The sequence below is a fragment of the Equus caballus genome, chromosome 21 (assembly GCF_041296265.1).
Source record: "Equus caballus isolate H_3958 breed thoroughbred chromosome 21, TB-T2T, whole genome shotgun sequence".
NCBI lineage: Eukaryota > Metazoa > Chordata > Mammalia > Perissodactyla > Equidae > Equus > Equus caballus.
In genome coordinates this window covers 67,634,262-67,651,660 of record NC_091704.1, presented here as the reverse complement: position 1 = coordinate 67,651,660, position 17,399 = coordinate 67,634,262, and the positions used below count along the sequence as shown (strand labels likewise).

The 17,399-nt window shown below is 46.3% G+C and overlaps 1 protein-coding gene across 2 annotated transcripts; it reads right to left on the bottom strand.

The window, feature by feature from the left end:
• Positions 1–4,947: 4,947 nt before the first annotated feature.
• Positions 4,948–13,043, bottom strand: MED10 (mediator complex subunit 10). Of its 2 annotated transcripts, none has more exons than XM_070246056.1 (4): positions 12,394–13,043; positions 11,159–11,242; positions 8,360–8,462; positions 4,948–7,981 (listed from the first exon to the last, which is right to left on the bottom strand). In XM_070246056.1, the coding sequence occupies exons 1-4, from the start codon at positions 12,513–12,515 to the stop codon at positions 7,886–7,888; spliced, it is 405 nt and encodes a 134-aa protein (XP_070102157.1). In that variant the 5' UTR covers positions 12,516–13,043; the 3' UTR covers positions 4,948–7,885. The 2 variants fall into 2 exon arrangements, with proteins under 2 accessions (XP_070102157.1, XP_023481637.1); XM_023625869.2 differs by having other exon boundaries at positions 4,948–5,615.
• Positions 13,044–17,399: the final 4,356 nt, after the last annotated feature.

Here is a 17,399-nt window from a genome sequence, read left to right as displayed (position 1 = left end):
CCACCACTAGATCCATGCACGATTCCTCAAATATCTGGACTTGCTCCTGTCATGTAATTTGACTGCTCATTAATTGTTCAATGACTAATAAGCACCCATTCCATGTCAGGCACTGTAGTAAGTTCTAGGGCGTAGGAATGAACAGGCTGGTGGGATCCAGGCTCTTAGGGAGACTGCAAACCTGAAGGGAAGATTTCCTCTGTAGCTCTCAGAGGCTTCAATCCTTACCGAATGTCAAAGGAGAGTTTAACGGAGAGACCAGTGCTGGCCGGAGGCCTCAGAGAAGGTGAGCTAATGGAAGTGCCTCTACGCTACAACATGAAAGATGAGTACAAGCAGCCAGGGGAAGAGGTAATGCTTGGGGGAAGGTTTGTACAAAGGCACGTGTGTGCTGGGATGGGAGAACAGAAGACTAGGACGGCTGTAGTGAAAACAGCAAGCAAATGGGGTAATTAGGAGGCCTAGGGATGGCTTCACACAAGGGCGGAAGGGCCGGGGGAGGGAAAGGAGGCAAGGATGATGTTTGGGCGGGAAAGATGTCGAGTCCAGCTTTAGGGACATTGAATTGGAGGCACCTGGGAGACAGCCCAGTGGAAACAGGAACGTGGGTATGGATGTGTAAGGCTTACTCAGGAAGGATGTACAGGCCAGGATACAAACCTGGGGATCTTGGCCCAAGATTGTAACTGGAGCCAAGAGATGGATGAGCCTGCTCTGAGAGGGTGTATAATGAAAGCCAGCACCCTGAGGAGCCCAACACTGAACGCTCGAGTGGAATGTGTGTGTAGAAGTCAAGGGAAGAGAGGAATCTAGCCCAGCAGCCCGGGTGGAATGGGGCATAGAATCAGCACTTTCAATAAGCGCTTTTAATAAGTGGGCAGATCCCCTTGGAGAAACTCTCATTCAGATTTGCGTATAAGCTTAGATCACTGCAGATCTTTAATTAATGTCTATTGAACGAACTTGTTTTTTAATTAATATATATTGGGGAATCTTTCTCTATCAACGCATATAGATCTTGCTCCTTTCCTTCTTTTTAATGACTGCATAGTACTCCATCAAATGGACAAACCAGCATTGATCTAAGCTATTGTTGATGGACATTTAACCTATTGCCTTTTTTCTTTTCCTTTGTTTTTCCTATTATAAACTACATAACAATGCACATCTGCCTATTCTTCTACGAGGTTGCCTTCTTTTTCTCATTTGTGTGAGAGCTCTCTGTAGATAGCCCTTTGTCATATGTACAGTAAGTATTTTCCTTAGTTTTCTGTCTTTTGAGTTTACAGTGTCTTTTTTAACCTTACATTAGTTTGTTTGTTTGGGTTTTTTTTAACATTTATATAGCCAAAGGTATTCATCTTTTCCTTTGTGACTTCTTACGTTTATGGCACTTAAAAAGGCCACCTGCCCCCTAACATCACCTGAGTCTTTAAAGAATCAAGGGCTGTACATTCTGTCAGTCCCTCTGGATCAAAGGCACCTCTGCCACTTGGACAGATGGGTCGGTTCTGTACAGGGGAGTGAAAGGACACAGAGTAGGCTTACCTGGCTGTGCAGGGTCACCACACGACCTATTAGTAGCCAGTATCTGCGTTGTCGACTACAGTAACACTTTGACAAGGCATTCATATACAGTATTTTATTCGATAGGAACATAATCAATGAACTACCCAGGGACATTACTGGTATTCCCCATAGATGAACATCTGCCTTTGTACCTAACACCTGGTTATTTCAGGGATTGAGGGCAACAGAAAATGAGAATCACAATCCTAAAGAGGCACAAATCCCATGATTCCACTTCCAGGAACTTATCCTAAATAACAATTGGACAAGTGGAGGACAGGGTATGAACAGAGATGATTATTTCCTAGTTGTAAAAATTGTGAACCACGTAGATATCCAATAGGGATTGACAAGCTGTGTGGAAGCAGGAGGGCTGACCAGGGCAGAGCAGGGCCCTGTGACTGTGCGGTCGCCAGCCCAGCTCCACTCCTTGTCAGCTGGGTGACCTGAGCAGGTTACCCAACCTCTCCGTGCCTCAGGTTCCTCATCTGTAAACCACCCCACTGGCTCACTGTGGGGACTGAGTCAACACACGTAAAGTGCTTAAACCGTATCTGGCACATAAATTACAACAAATAAGTGTCTGCTGTTAATACATTAATGGAACACTAAGCGTTAAAAATTATTACACAGGAGGAAGTTTATTGACTTGCCCAGATTTTCATTGTACAGTTTTCTTAAAAAGCAGGTTACCAACTCATGCGTATAATTGTACACTTGGTTATCTGTGTATGTGTATGCGTGTGTGGACAAAAACGTCCAGATCCATAAAAAACACAATATTAACAATCAGGGCAGCAATGTGGGTGCTTTTCTTAGCTACATTTTCCTGAGTTTTCTGTCACAAGCACATCTGATTGTAAACCCAAAGAAAGGAAGTGACATTCTACTTCTGCATCAAGGTAGGGCTTAATTTTTGTTTTCTTAACCACAGAGATAAACTGGACTAGTGATTTAAAGCTCAGGCCTCACGTTTGAACTAGGCCCTGCCCCGCAGTGGTACCGTGATGGAGCTGTGCGTTGAAAATCACTGGGCTTTTGGGTGGGTGGGTTGGTTGGTTGGTTGGTTGGTTGATCTGTGTTTTGAGGAAGGAGGGAGGGGAGATGAGGTCAAAATCGAAGGAGGAATTGGCAACTAATTGGGTGGCAGTGAGTAGGGGTGACGGACAGAGAAGCAGCCACTCAAAATGGCTGATGTTGTAGCAGGATGACTCCAGGAACTGTTGCTTTAACTGAAACGAGGCCCTGAGAGGAGGGGTCAAGGGGCCAAGGGAAGGGAGCGTGGGCCCAGGCGCGTGCGCCCTGAGTCTGAGGTGCAGTCTTGGACCTGCTGGTGGAGAAGCGCAAGAGCCAGTGCACAGTTATAACCACTATCGCGCCTTCATCGTGAGTTTGCAAGAAGTCTGCCTGGGGACCCTTCAAGCTTCCTGTGAACTCACAAAAGTAACACAGCATCGGTTCTGAGCTAAGAAGATTGCTCAGTAACCTCAAGAGGACTGGAAAGTGATTGGCACTTGCAATGAATACTAATGTCAGGTACAGTGCAAAACGGAGACCAATCCAGGAACTTAGGGAGAACGTAATACGATGTCACAGCATCATAAGTTGCAATATCCATTCATCCTTTGGGGATCCACTGTGGTGACAATGTCAAATACACTTACGAGAGTTGTTTAAGAGTTCCAAGTAGTCCACCCATATACCCAAACTCATACTGAAAGAGATTGGTGAATGTTCCAGAGTGACATCAGTTACAGCTACACCTGGCCCTGCTGGGCCTAGGTCAGCAGACTCACCATGTGGTGGAGCCTTGTGATCGTTGTATACCGGATAAGCATCTCCACTGATACATGGCAACCCACTCTTCCCAAGGTCAGGCATTTGTGTTAAACGGCGCAAGGCCGCCTACAATTCCTGAGCCCAGGATATGCAAAACAGCTCCCCTTCACCAGCCACATCCTGCGGGTGTCAGAACCCAGAGATGGGAATTACGGACACCTTCGGACCCACCAGGCACCAGTGCAGAGGGGAACGAAAACATGCTTCCAGAAGGCTGGGGAGGAGTAGGCCTAACCCTGGGAGCTGGGACAATGTGTTAAGACGGAGAATGATGGTCTAAAGCAGTCGGGCTACTGTTTCAACTGCAAGATGAAGTCTTCTATCAAAGCAACATAACGCAGTGTTCAGAACACGTGCTCTGGACAAGGTTGGCCTGCTTTTAACTGCAGTTCTGCTACCCGTTAGCTGTGGGACTTTGGGCACACTCTTCAGCCTCCCTGTGCCCCAGTCTGCGGCTCTGTAACATAAAGATAACCGTTCCTACAAATCCTGGACTGTGGTGAGGACCACTGAGTTGACTCATGAGAATGGCCTCTGGGAAGGGCTCAGCGAGCCATACTCGCCACAGGCGCCCTTGGCAGCACTAACAGTTACGGCAGTTAGAGGCAGGAAAACCAACCCCGGAGGGAACCGCTGCCTCCAGGACCTACTGGACTAGGGGCATCTTCTCATCTAGAAGAAATCGTGTCCCAGGGATGGGCGTTCTTTTCGGGAGCAGTTCTGGAAAGAAGAGAACTGCCAACAAAGAGGGAGCAACTTCCTAAGGGGCCTGGTCCCCAACTCCCAGCAAATGAGACTCCTTTGGGGAGCAACAGCAGACACCAGCTCCCCGACTCCAGACGAAGGGGGTCAGCGATCGCTGCAGGCTGGGCTCTGCCGCTCCCTTCACTGAACAATGCCTGTGCCTCCCGTGACACAGGAGCACACACCACACTACACTGCTCCACACCGATGAGACCCAAGTCCTTAGAGAGGTCTCAGATCTAAGCGGGTCCAGAATGGCCGGGGAAGCAAATTCACAACACAGGGTCCCGTGCCCCAGCCTAAATCCCCTGACTCCACAGGGCTGAACGGCACCCACCTTTCCAACAAACGAGTCCAGGTCATTCTGATGCAGGCGGTCTGCAGATGACCCCTGAGAAACGCTGCACCAGGGCCTGTGACTCGGCGCACAGCCCAGAGACCACAGAGAGCATCGCCCGAGCTGACGAGAAACGCAGGCTCGCCCGGACCTGCTGAGTCAGAAGGTGCCGGGGATCAGAACCCCCGCAATCTGCCGGCACGCTGCAGGTGGCACACACGGCCCTGGGGCTTTCGTCAACAGGGTCAATAGATCCTCCTTCTTCTGTACTTGTCACATCCACTGTGACACAGGTCACAGGGAAACCAGGTCTCCGCATTCTGCTTTAGCTTTTCCTGCCTAAATGCCTGGAGAACAAATTTTATGAATATTACTCACACTCTGGGGAAGTAATAATTGACTGTTTACAAGACACACTGTACTGTAAAAATGTTATAAAAATAACTACAGAGAATAAGTCATATAAATACTTAGACTTTATTATACGTTTAGGCCTAACTGAAACCTATGTAAACACAGTTACAGTAAACACATTGTGTATGCACTATACTTGAAAATATAAAACCAATTTAAAGTAATTCTCATATTAAACCAATTTTTCTTTTTAACTTTTTTCTCTTTTCTTCAGCTTTCTTTGACATCATAATAAAATGGAACAGAAAGAGCATATAAAAAGAAAACCATTAGGTAGAATTTTTAACAGCTTCAATTTACCTACCACAGTTAATACTTCCAAGACTACTGTGCCATGGAGCATCAAATGCATCGCACCCAAAGGTGTGCGATCACTAGCCACCTGAAAGCTTGAGGACCAGACAGATGCACGTCAGGGACAGAGGGGCAGCTGGTGGCCCAGCTCCACAAACCCTCCAGGCCCCGCCCTCCCCTAAGCCCAATGACGTGGACAGGGTGGCTGGAGGACAGGCCCAGAACAGCGGCATTGCTGCCACTCAAAGTCACAGGCTGCCTGAGGGTCACAGCGACGCCCACAGGACAAGGAGGATCTTCAGACGGAGGGAGGACGGAGTTAGGAAGGGGGGTGGTCCTCCCCTCGGATGCTTCGATACTTGGCCATGTCTTCGGGAAACACTTTAGAAAGTTCTTGAATCAACAGGCTTTTAAATTTCTAAGAAGAAAAGAAATACTGTCAAAATATCTTTTTGACCCATCACCCATGCTAAAGATGACCCCCGCCCCCAGAGCCTCCAAGTCAGAACAGGGAAATTGGGCTTTCCCTTTCCACAAGCAAGCGCGGTCCTCCTTGCCTGCTCGTCTCCCAGGGATGGATTCTCGGCAAAGCGGTTCAATAAATGCCTGCAACTCCGTCACAGGTACAGCCAGAACCGCCTGAGAGAGGAACACACATGCAAACACAACTGCTGCCCCCGAGCTTCAAATTAAAAATGCCCCTATTATAAGGAGCCAGCCACCCAGGTAGAAACAGTTTTTGTAGACAGCACACGTAAGTAACAGAAACCTTCAAATATGATTTAATTAAGCAATTATTAACTCGAACCACATCACACTCACTGTGTGCAAACAGCTCCATCAAAGCTTTCAGAGTACCTGGAAACCTGTCTCCTCCAAACGCCATGGCTTCTTGATCCGACTTATCAGCATCAGCTTTGTTTTAATCCAATCTCAAAAAAGCGGCTAAATACCGCCAGCATCTCAAAACCTTTGCTTACCAGCTATATAAAAAGCAGCACTGTGGGTTTGAGCATAAAGATATACTTACAGAAGCTAAAGCACACTCTCAAAGGAGAGCTGCAGCCCTGCATTACAGGAAATATTTAAGATATAACTTTGGAAATTCAAATACACAGCCCACGGGGCAGACAAGCGCGACGGAACTGTGGCATAAGATTTCACAGATCTTAGATGAGAGAAATGACCGAGCAGCAAGAGAAGCAAACTGAAGATGACCGCACGGTTGCTGACATTACTGCCAACAGGAAACCTCTGCGCCGCCCAAGGCTCTGGAGGCGAAGAGAAGGGGGACAGACGGGAGCACATCAAGCACAAACCACGCCCCTGTCCACAGAGCGGGGGATTTCTGCCGGACAGTACAACTCGCTCACAGAGCACTCAAAACAATCACGGCTTGCTATTGATTAAATGCTGTGTTATGTCCTAAGGGTGACGCTGAGTTCACCAGTAACTCAATCCCAAACTCACAAACCAGAAATGAAGCCGTGGCCACACACCAATTGCAGCAACAGCCACTTCCAGGACCCGCTCAGTGCAATCACCTGGGAGGGACGCCCGGAAGCCCTACATCCCCAGGGCAGCATGTGACTGGCACATCACTGTCGTTCTGACAGAGCCTCTCCCCTCACTCCTTGCACTCGGCCAGAGCACCCTAAGAGGTCACTGTGTGGCCATCCCTGCACACATCAGACAGTGACTGGGCACACCTGTGGGTGCTGGGCATCAGAAGGCACAGACACTCATGCCCCCTGAGATCTGGGAGCTTCAGCTGCAGTGGAGGGGAGAGAACAAATAGAAAAAAGCGAATCCTCATCAGTGCTCTCCAGAAAGCAGCTTAGGAAAGGCTTGTCCTCGAGGCCTCCTTGAGGAGGTGAGATCCACGGACCCCAAAGCGTTGTCAGTGTGCATGTGCAGAGAGAGGAAACAGCATGGGGAAAACAGGGAGAGGGGTTTGGTAAATTCCAGAAATGGAAACAAGGCCAGGGTGGGCTCTGGTATGAAGTAGAGGGGCAGAGGGGCAGGAAAGCTCCTTGCACGAGGCCAACAGAAGTGGGAGGCCGTTAAAGGGATGGGACCAGCCAGTTAAGGGAAAACCACACACACTCCAATCTGAGCCATATTTGAATTAATTTAAGTAAGAAAAAAGACTGCAGACAGTCCCAGACTTACAATGGGTCAACTTACAATTTTTGAACACTACGATGGTGCGAAAGCAAAATGGATTCAGTAGAAAGCACACTTTGAATTTTCAATTTTGATCTTCCCCAGGCTAGTGATATGTGGTGTGATCCTCCTTGGTGACGCTGCAGTGTCGGCGCGCACAGCTCCCAGTCAGCCCCACCATCGCCAGGTGAACGACTGACCCACTGACAGCCATTCTGTACCCAGACAACCACTCTGTTTCTCACTTTCGGTACAGTATTCAATACATCACATCAGACGCTCAACACTTCATTATAAAACAGGCTTGGTGGGAGACGATTTCACCCGACTGTAGGGTAATGTTCCGAGCACGTTAAGGTGGGCTGGGCTAAGCTCGGAGGTTCGGTAGGTTAGGTGTATTAAATGCATTTTTGACTTACACTATTTTCAACAATGGGTTTATTGGGACGTAACCTCATCGTTAAGTTGAGGAAGATCTGTACATATTTCATGTTCAAGATGCATAGAGTTTTTTAGATCTCATCAAAGTAAAGAAACACAAAGAGTGAGTTCTCTGCGGAGAACTGCGTGACTGGGATACGGTACGCAGGAGACGGGAGTCAGAAGCTGCAGACACCACTGGAGAAAGAGAAGAGAATAAAGACTCAAGAATCCTCCAAACCAAAGAACCATAACTTCAGGAAAAGCCCTAACAGGAGGAATCAGAAAGCATCAAAGAGCAAATGGAAGATACTCAAGTCTTAAAAATGAGAACAATCACAGATAGACAATGACACCTAACGATCACGAAAATTAACCTGGGCTGTCGTCAAAGCAAGGCTAGCACTTTGTTACATTTTTTATGCTACCACATGGCTCACAGATATTTAACTTTACTACCTATTACGCAATTCACAAATCTCCACTATGTAATGTTACGAAATAGTTGATGTTTTACCAAATTTGCTTTGTATTTCCTCATGTTCTGACATTCTTCTCTGTTTATGAGAGCCTTACCTTCATTGTGTCAATCTTGCCTTTAACTTGCTCATTTTTAGCCAAAGCCCTCTCCAGGCACTCTTTGGTGTAGAGTTGGGGGTTTCGACCTTGATCTATATATCTGGAAACATGAAACATCTCAATTAACATTTGCATGGGTAACACCTATTCTCAGTTTTCTTATGGAAAAAAAAAACGTTAGCTATTATACAACTTCACATGGCCCTGTTAAGACAAAACTGTGTCAGAACCAAGTGAATCAGGATTCCCTCATTTACATAAATATACATAATTTGATCTCATATTACTTCTAATAATATGAATAACTCATGAAATCACGTAATGATCACTGACAAACCAAGCAAGCTTCACAGCTATGCTACTTCACATTTTTAGCGTTTGTGCTTTTAAAAGCCTTCATGGCCATTACCGTTTAATCCCCAATGCAACCTGCAAGGTCAGGCAGCTCCTGACAAGATAGAACTAAGCGTGGGCTGGGGCTTCAGGCCTGGGCAACATGCAGGAGCCCACCAGGAGGCAGCCTCCGCTCCAGGTCTGCCCCCTCGCTTGGGAAACTCTTTGTGGAGGAGCCTCAGGCTGCTGGAGGGGCAGGGGGCGCTGCGAGCAGGAGGGCCCACCACTGCCTGCCCCAAGATTATTTTACAAACCAGGGAGAGACCCTGATACAAAACTGTACTACACATAGCTAAGTAACTTTAACAGAGAGAGATCCTCCCCCACTATTTCTAAACACTATAAAACTGCTTGTTGACATTTTCAACACTTGCCCCCAAAATGTCTCCATCATCCCAAAGATTTCATTAAGCCTATTGCCTAGATGAATACCCACACTTTACCAAGGGTAGGCCATCTGCCTACTTCTGTACCGAGGACCTAAATCGAATTATTACAAAGAAATGAAAACTACCACCACCACCCTAAGTCCCATTAATTTTTTTTTACTGAAGCAGAGAATACAGCCACTTCAAATGAAAGACACTTTTAAGTTACTGTTAATGGCATAAAAACTGGCCTTTATGACAGCAAAAAATTAATAAATTGCAAGTTCTAGAAATTCCATTTTATTGCAATGTTTTTGAAATGATGGAATGAAAGAAGCAAAATTATGATTAATTGTAAAAAAAATCCATCCGTTTCTGGGAAAAAAAAAAAACCCTGACAGGCTCAAGTATCCCAAATAAACAACAGCTTCAACAGCAACATCACATGGATTGACTCTTCCTCTAAGACCAAGAGTGGAATCCCACTTCTGCCAACACACCGACCCCAAGGACCGGATAGAAAGGCCAAGGTTTACATTTTTATTGCTACAGATAGTGTGTCTGAGCCGTGTGCTGCAAAGCCCACTGTGGACTTGGAAATTCCTCCCACATGGTGCACAAACCCACTGACAGTTCATAAATAAAGCTGCAGCATCTGCTGCTCATTAGAGTTGTGGAGCCAGCTCATTCCTGGTACCCCACAGGAATCCTGATTCTCCCTTCTGCCCATCGCTGGCTCTGGTGGCCAAGGCTTCGGTGCCCCATCCTTAGGTAATCTCTTCCCACCCATCTTACGTAACTTGCCCCACTTCTAAAGGCTTGAGTAGTTACTTGGCATCTGCCAATATATCCATCCATACATTCCCAACCAGAGCAGCATGATGAGGACACTGACGAAGGCAGATTAGCCTCCACGTTCCTGCATTTCGCAAGCAGGCAGCCATCGTCCAGGAGCCTTATAACTCGCCCAAGACCTTTCCTCCCACCTGAGGCCAGAGAACTCAGTGGGGCTGACTGAGAACAGGCAGAACATGACACCGTGGCCAGCAGGTGAGGACAGGGGCGACCCCTAAAACCGGAGTCTCTGTGTCCTGTGCACAGCTGCTGGGCTGGGCTGTAACCAGGACTGGGATCTCTGACCTTTCCAGATGGAAACGACAATAACTTTTCCTTGTACTGTTCAAAGAAATCTAGTGATTTACATTTTCAGTTTTACTGCAAAAAAGTACTAGAATTCCCTTGCTGTGCCAAGCCAGCAGCTCTAGAAGAGAGAGGCTGCTAGGCACAGGGAAATGGGCCCTGGTCAAGGAGGACAAGTCCAGGATTTTAGTCTCAACTCTGCCAGTGACGAGCTCAATAACCCACTGCGGTTACTCATCAGTTCCTCACCTGTGAAGTCAAAGTGTGATACAACCTGGATTGACAAAACACTAAGTCTATTTTCTGGAGGCGTTGTCTGGGCCGCGACGACGACAGATGCACATAACTGCCCCCGTGCAAAACAGTGAACAGCCTCCCCAACTCACCTGGCCTAGGAAGAATCTTTTTTTTTCCCCAACAGAGCAGACAGTATCATCTCCCAGACCCAGCACGGCCAGGGCAGCTGGGGAGACACCAGAGCAGAGGACTTCTCAGGTGGTTTCTGGCTGTAACCATTTTTTTTTTTTTAATTTATAATACAGCCCACGTAAGACTTTTTAGTTGTCAAGAAAAAAATAAGCTATGTGGCTGTCCTTTTGTCTAAGCAGGACTTTGAGGGCCTATGATGTTTTTCACATATTTAATAAGCCTTTATTCATATCTAGCTCTTTGTCAACAAAACAATACTGAGGGGTGTTTGTTTTAAACTTTTTAATCTCATTAGACATCAGCTCCACGAGAGCCAGTATTTTTGTTGTTTTCTTCACTGGTATATGCCCAGCACCTAGGCTGTGCCTGCCACATAGCAGACACTTAAATACTGAGGGTTGAGGGGGTCATTATACCACAACTAAACAAGAATTATACCCAAATGAAGACCAAGAATGGTACTTACTCAAAAACTTCTAAAGGTACAGTAATATCATGAAGTTGCTGTCTGCACTTATCAATATCCTGTAAGCCCGTAACGATAAAATTCCTGGAGGAAAAAGCAAAAACGAGAGTAATGGTTAATTCAGAGGACATTAGTGCCACTCACCTGGCCAATCAGAGCTCCACACAGGCGCTCCTTACACGTGCAGAGATAACACATGTTCTTGGGTTAGCTACAGAATTCCTAAGAAAGCTCTGGAGTTACAGAATACCCTCAGATATTTGTTGATTTTCTTCACCAATATTGGGGGGACGGAGAGCAAACCCTTTGGGAATCTGATGAAAAATATCAACCTTCTCTCCCCAAAAATTACCCTGATGTGCATGGGATTTTGTGTGCGGTTTCTGAGGACACACGGAGCAGTGGACTCCAGCTCAGGAACCCATCCTCAGTCTACGGGGAAGAAAGCCATCACTGCCTGGCTTAACTTCAGCTCCCCTCGGAGCCTTCCTACATCACCTGGCTAGTCTCACGGCACTGGGTATGTAATTATGGTCGTATGTCTGTGCTATACAGCTTGTGAGCCCTTCTCCAGAGCATTCTATTTGTGTGTTTGCCTTTTGTCCATCCCAGGGCCTAGCACCATGGCCACCACAGGCTGCTGCCAAAAAAGAATTAATAAGCGTTCTGTGGCCTTTGTCATCGCCACCCTCCCCCAATTCCTTCACATTCAGGCCATCGGAGCCGGTGGTTTCAGCGCCCTCGCCTTCCCGGGCCACTTCAGTGCACTCCCGGGGAAGCCCGCCTCCCCACTAGGCACAGGGGCTGAACTCCCCAGAAGGCTCAGGAGGAAACGCAGGGAGGGGGTCACAGGAGCGCGGGGAGAGGCTTACATTATGAAGCAGGACTCTCCCTGATGCGGCCCCAGAAACGGAAACTGTATTGTCTGCCCATGATAACGTCTCCAACTGCGCCCTCAAGAAAAGGTCCCAGCAAGACAAAGCGGGAAGGAGGCAGGCGGGCAACAGGCGGCAGCTGCGAGCCCGCCCTCAGAGCGCAGCCTGGAGGTGGGAGGGGTCCGGGGGGACCAGGCCCAGAGGAGGCGGCGGAGAGGCTGCGGCTCTCGGCCCGGCCGTGACTCCCCATCCCGGCTCCTGATCTCGACTCCCTCAATCCCAGCTCCCCCATCCCAGCTCCCCTGCAGACGCTGCCCAGCCCACCCGGGGAGACGCCGGCGCACTCCGGCAGCCACTCACAGCTTCTGGTTAAGCCCGGCCTGACTGCTGGGCTGGAAGTCGCTGACGATGATGCCGAGCTGCCGGATGTTCTCCACGAACTTCTCCAGGTGCTCCTCCAGGTGGTCGAACTTCTCCGCCATGACCCCACAGCCACACCGCCGCGGGCGTGATCCCGGTCCGCCGCTTCCTGCTTCCGCCCGGGCCCGCCACGACTTCCGTTTCCTCTGGGGCGGGAGGGGCGGGGCCTGGATGGTGGGGCGGGGGAGCTCAAGGGCGGGGCCTGAGCGATGGGGGCGGGGGGACCGTCGGGGGCGTGGCCCGGACCCTGGAGCGGCGCCTGGGGGCGGAGCCTAGCTCGAGGGCGGGGCTTGAGCGCAGGGCGGGGCTGGCGTCAGCTCGGGACCGGCCAGGTATTGGTCGCAGGACTCCCCTGCTTGCTCTCAGGGCGACAAAGAGCCAGCGGTGGGGACCTGCGAGACCCAGCTCTGCCTCCACTGGCCCTGGGCAATTTTCCTAGCTCCAAGCCTCTGTTCTCGTCCGTAAAATCGAGATAGAAAGACCTGGAAGCTACCTGAGGTTAGAGGAGACAATGCTGGTTAAGGGGCAAGCGCAGCAGGCCATCCTTGAAAAGAGTACCTTGTCTCCACGATGAAAAGGACTTTTTTTTCCTGTATATACAAATTACAGGTACTAGTTGTAAATAATTAAAACAGTACAGGAAAGGATATAATGAAGAAGGGAAAAAGACACCTAAAATCCCGCCCCTCAACATAAGCTATCTTTAAGATCTTGGAGACCATCCATTTCTGCATTTTTCACTCACAGGTATAACCGCCTGAGGGAAAAGGGCTTGCTCAGCTTCTCATTCCTGCACTGGCCCACTGCTGTGCAGGGTCCAGTGGGCCCCCCGCCTGCTCCTCCGAAGGCTGGCCTCTGCCTCAGCCAGGCCCTCTTGGAGCCACCCAGCATTTGCTGCTACTCTGAAAAGCAGCTCAGGCTGGGCTTCAGACCCGTGACTTTCCCAGCAGTGATTTGCCATCCCCAAATGAATGAATTACCAGCCAGGACAACTCACAAGGACTTAAGGCCCCATGTCACAATTGAGGCCTTCTAAAGATCTCAGTCCCCTCCAGGCTCCATACAATGCAGCATCTTCAAAAGTACCCACCTAGATGAAAATGCCAAAGTTTGCCTGAAGGATCCCATAAAGTCAGTCTCCCTGCCCCTTAGCTGGAATCCTTGAGGTCAGCACTGGCCTCCTTTCTTTCCTCTCGTATGTAATTAGCACTCACCTCCTCTAACCCGTGCTTCTATCCATCTCCCATTCAGCTTTTCCTCCCCTAATTCCTGCCACCTTCCTAGATCAGGCCCTCAGCCCCTTGTACCAACACTAATAAAACAGCGCCCCATGGGGTTTCCCTGTCTGTGAAGAGTAACCTCTCCTCCTTCACAGAGCTTTTAGTAAACTGCTGTTCATTGATCTTATTAAAATTCCATTCTGATCACATCACTCTTATGCTTGAGAAACTTTCTGCCCATTCTTCTAGGACTAACCCATGTTTGTTTCTACAATAGCCTGTCTGGATTCTTCAAGCCACAGTGATTTTTTTCTTTTACCAAATATGATAATATTCATCGCCTGTACTTTTCATTTCCCAGAGTCTTAGGCAAAATAAGGAAGCTCCTTGTTGAGGTGCTCTCCAAAGCCGCTCCCAGCTGTGATCAGAAATGAAAACCCAGAGAAGTGATTTGTCAGACTTACTGAATCGGGGACTCCAATGGATGTGGTGGACTGAGCTGCATGAGAAGCCTCTGTTCCCACTCTGAATACACAGAAATGTTAGGGAAAATACCTCCCTCCGGATTTAACAGCAATTAATTTCAGGGGAATTTTAAATCAGGGCGGAAATAAAATACTTGACAAAAGAAAAAAAGGTGACTAGGGAGAGGTCAGTATATGGAGTTAACAGTCCTCAATTTCATAAGAGAGAAATACATATTGGTGGAAATTAGCCTTTCTTAAGTATTTACTTCAAAATTTTAAGGAGACTTGTTTATTAGAATATATAATTCCAAACTAGTAGAGCGGGGAAGCGAGTAAGAAAAACACAACCAGGGGCTGGCCCCGTGGCCAAGTGGTTAAGTTCTTGTGCTCTGCTTTGTTGGCCCAGGGTTTCACTGGCTTGGATCCTGAGCATGGACACAGCACTGCTCGTCAGGCCATGCTGAGGCGGAGTCCCACACAGCACAAACAGAGGCACTCACAACTAGAATATACAACTATGTACTGGGGGGCTTTAGGGAGAAGAAGAAAAGAAGAATTGACAACAGATGTTAGCTCAGGTGCCAATCTTTAAAAAAAAAAACACACAATCAATCCAATAGAAGGCAGGAAAAAGAGAGAAGAAGTGAAGCAAAGAACAAGCATGGAAAATAAAAACAAAATAGTGAAAAGATTAAAGAGAAATGTGTTAGTGATCACAGTAAATGTAAACAGACTTACCCATTTGCCTAAAAGAGAGATTCTCAGAGATTGAAAGTATTCTGTTTTGTTGTTGTTGTTTTAGTCTAGAATGTGGTTTTTCAAAGGCACACCACAAACAGACATACAGACAGGTTGAGATAAAGGGATAGGATAGAACAAGATATGTCAGGCAACAAAATGAAGTTGTTAAAGCAGATAAAGTTAAAAATAAATAGAAATGTAAGAAGACTTTTTTAACAATAAGGGGAAAACTCCACCAAGATGATATACTAGTATTAACTTACAAGCAGCTAACAACATAGTCCTATGCTAACTAACAGAAAAATTGACAAATTATGAGGAAAAATTCAAAATCCATAATCATACCAGGAGATTTGGACTTCCTCTATCAGAAAACAGTAAATCAAGTGGACGGAAAAATAGATAAAGAATATGGAAGACTTGAATAATATGGTTAATTAGTGTGATCTGTGAGAAACAGTGAAGTCTGAAGAACAGATTGTTGCAAAGCACATAGGGAGTATTTAGAAAAATTTGACCATTCACTCAACTACAAAGTAAGTTTCAGCAAATTCGAGAGTCTATCATGTGGACCACATTTTCTGAGCTCAATGTAATTACAGCAGAAATCAATGAAGTTATTCACTTTTTGCACACACACACTTGAAAACTCAAACAGACTCTTTGAAATAATTAATGGATGTACATACATCTGAATTAGAATGGGCAAGACCCAATTGATGTCTGTCATCTTGGGGTAAGTATTAATAGCATTCTCTTTCATTCACTACCCAAAGGGTCTCAATTTGGTTGATACATTACATGGTGAGCCTAGTTAAAGGGGAAATTGTAAAATATTTGGAACTAAATGGTAAGCACTTCTTATCAAACTTCTGCTTTGCTTCTAAAGTGATGCTTTGAGGGGAAAATAGCCTGGAAATAATAAGCTAGGATTTCAACTGAAAAAGTGAAAAAAAAAAAACAGAGAGAAATCACAAGCACAAAGAAATATATAGAAAGGAGTGATAAAGACAGATAGTGATGAAAATGAAAACTATTTTACTGGTTTTCTTTCTACTTTCATTAGAAGCTAGAAAGATGAACAGTAAACAGAAACTGATTGTTGAAAAGATGAATCAAATAGACATCTTTTGGCAAGTCCCATTGGGGAACAGAGAGAGTAAAAGAATAAACAACATTATAAATGAATGTGGGAACATAATTCAGTTACAGTGACACTTGCATGTTCATATTTTGAAAACTTGGAGGATGTGGACAATTTTCTAGAAAACTACCAAAAGGTTAACTTAAGAAGTAATAGGAAATCAGAATAGATCTTAACCTTTCAATAAACTGGCCAGTAGACAAAACTCTCAAAGAAATGAAAAACATCAAGCTCTGACAGCTTTTTACATTAGTTTAGTTTTTTTAATCAAACATCAAAGAAAAAATAATTTCGACCTTACCTAGACACTTTCAGAGACTAGAAAAAGAAAAAACACACCCCAGCTTGTTTTTAAAGTGCTGTATAACTTTGATATTAAACTAAGACAACAAAGACAGTGCAAAAAAAAGAAAAGAAAATATAGGCCAGTCTTCCTTCTGAAAGTGGATGCAAAAATCCTAAATAAAACATCAGCAAACTGAATCAATTATCATGTACCAGCTACCTATTGCTGCATAACAAAACTCCCCAAAACTAAGTAGCTTAAAACAACTACTGTCCTCCATTTTGCTCACAAATCTGCAGAGCGGGCTGTGCATGACATTCACAGCTCGCCTCCGCTCCATGTCACGTCGGCTAGGGTGGCTGGACTGGGACTAGAGGATGTGCTTTCAATATGACACGCTCACATGGTCATTATGTTGGCAGTGGATGCCAACTGGACTGAAGGCTGGAGACCACGGTTCCCCTCCATGTGAGTGTCTCTGCAGGCTTTCGGGGCTCCCTCACTTCCTGGTGGCTGGGTTCCAGGAGCACATCGCTCAAGAGAAGCAGGCAGAAGCTGTGCTACCCTTTATGACCTAGCTTCCACAGTCCCATCACGTCACTTCCAGCATAGCTATGGCACATTTAGATTCCCAGGAGGGAACATAAACCCAACCCAACAGAAGAAGTAAGTAGTCACATTGTTGGAAGAGCAGGTGAAATGGGAGGTCTTGTTAAAGCCATTTTTGGAAAATACAACCGTCACACATCACATTGAAAAAAAGAATGATCTATTGGGCTTTTCCTAGGACTGCATGAATGGTTAAGTATCATCAAATCTATCGTATAACTAAGTCCATTAAGATTAAAGGAGAAAAACACCTCAAGTAGACTTAAAAGAACAGACATTTGATAAATCCAACCTCATTAATGATGATTTTTTTAAAGAAGTCTCTGAGAAAACTAAGAATAGAAATTTCCTAAACTTAATAAAAGATAGCTACTAAAAACTTACAGAAGGTGTCAGACTTAATAATGAAACTTTAGAGATATTTTCACTGAAGTCATGAACACAGCCAGAACTGTGACCCTGACTATTTGTCTTGTACT

What these genes read in the sequence shown, in the direction of transcription:
- MED10 (XM_023625869.2), bottom strand. Translation starts at nt 12,515, where the DNA reads ATGGCGGAGAAGTTCGACCACCTGGAGGAGCACCTGGAGAAGTTCGTG. An exon ending in GTACCTTTAGAAGTTTTTGA is followed by an intron (nt 8,463 to 11,158) that starts GTAAGTACCATT and finishes TCATGTTTCCAG; the next exon opens with ATATATAGATCAAGGTCGAA. An exon ending in GCAAGATTGACACAATGAAG is followed by an intron (nt 5,616 to 8,359) that starts GTAAGGCTCTCA and finishes TTTTCTTCTTAG; the next exon opens with AAATTTAAAAGCCTGTTGAT.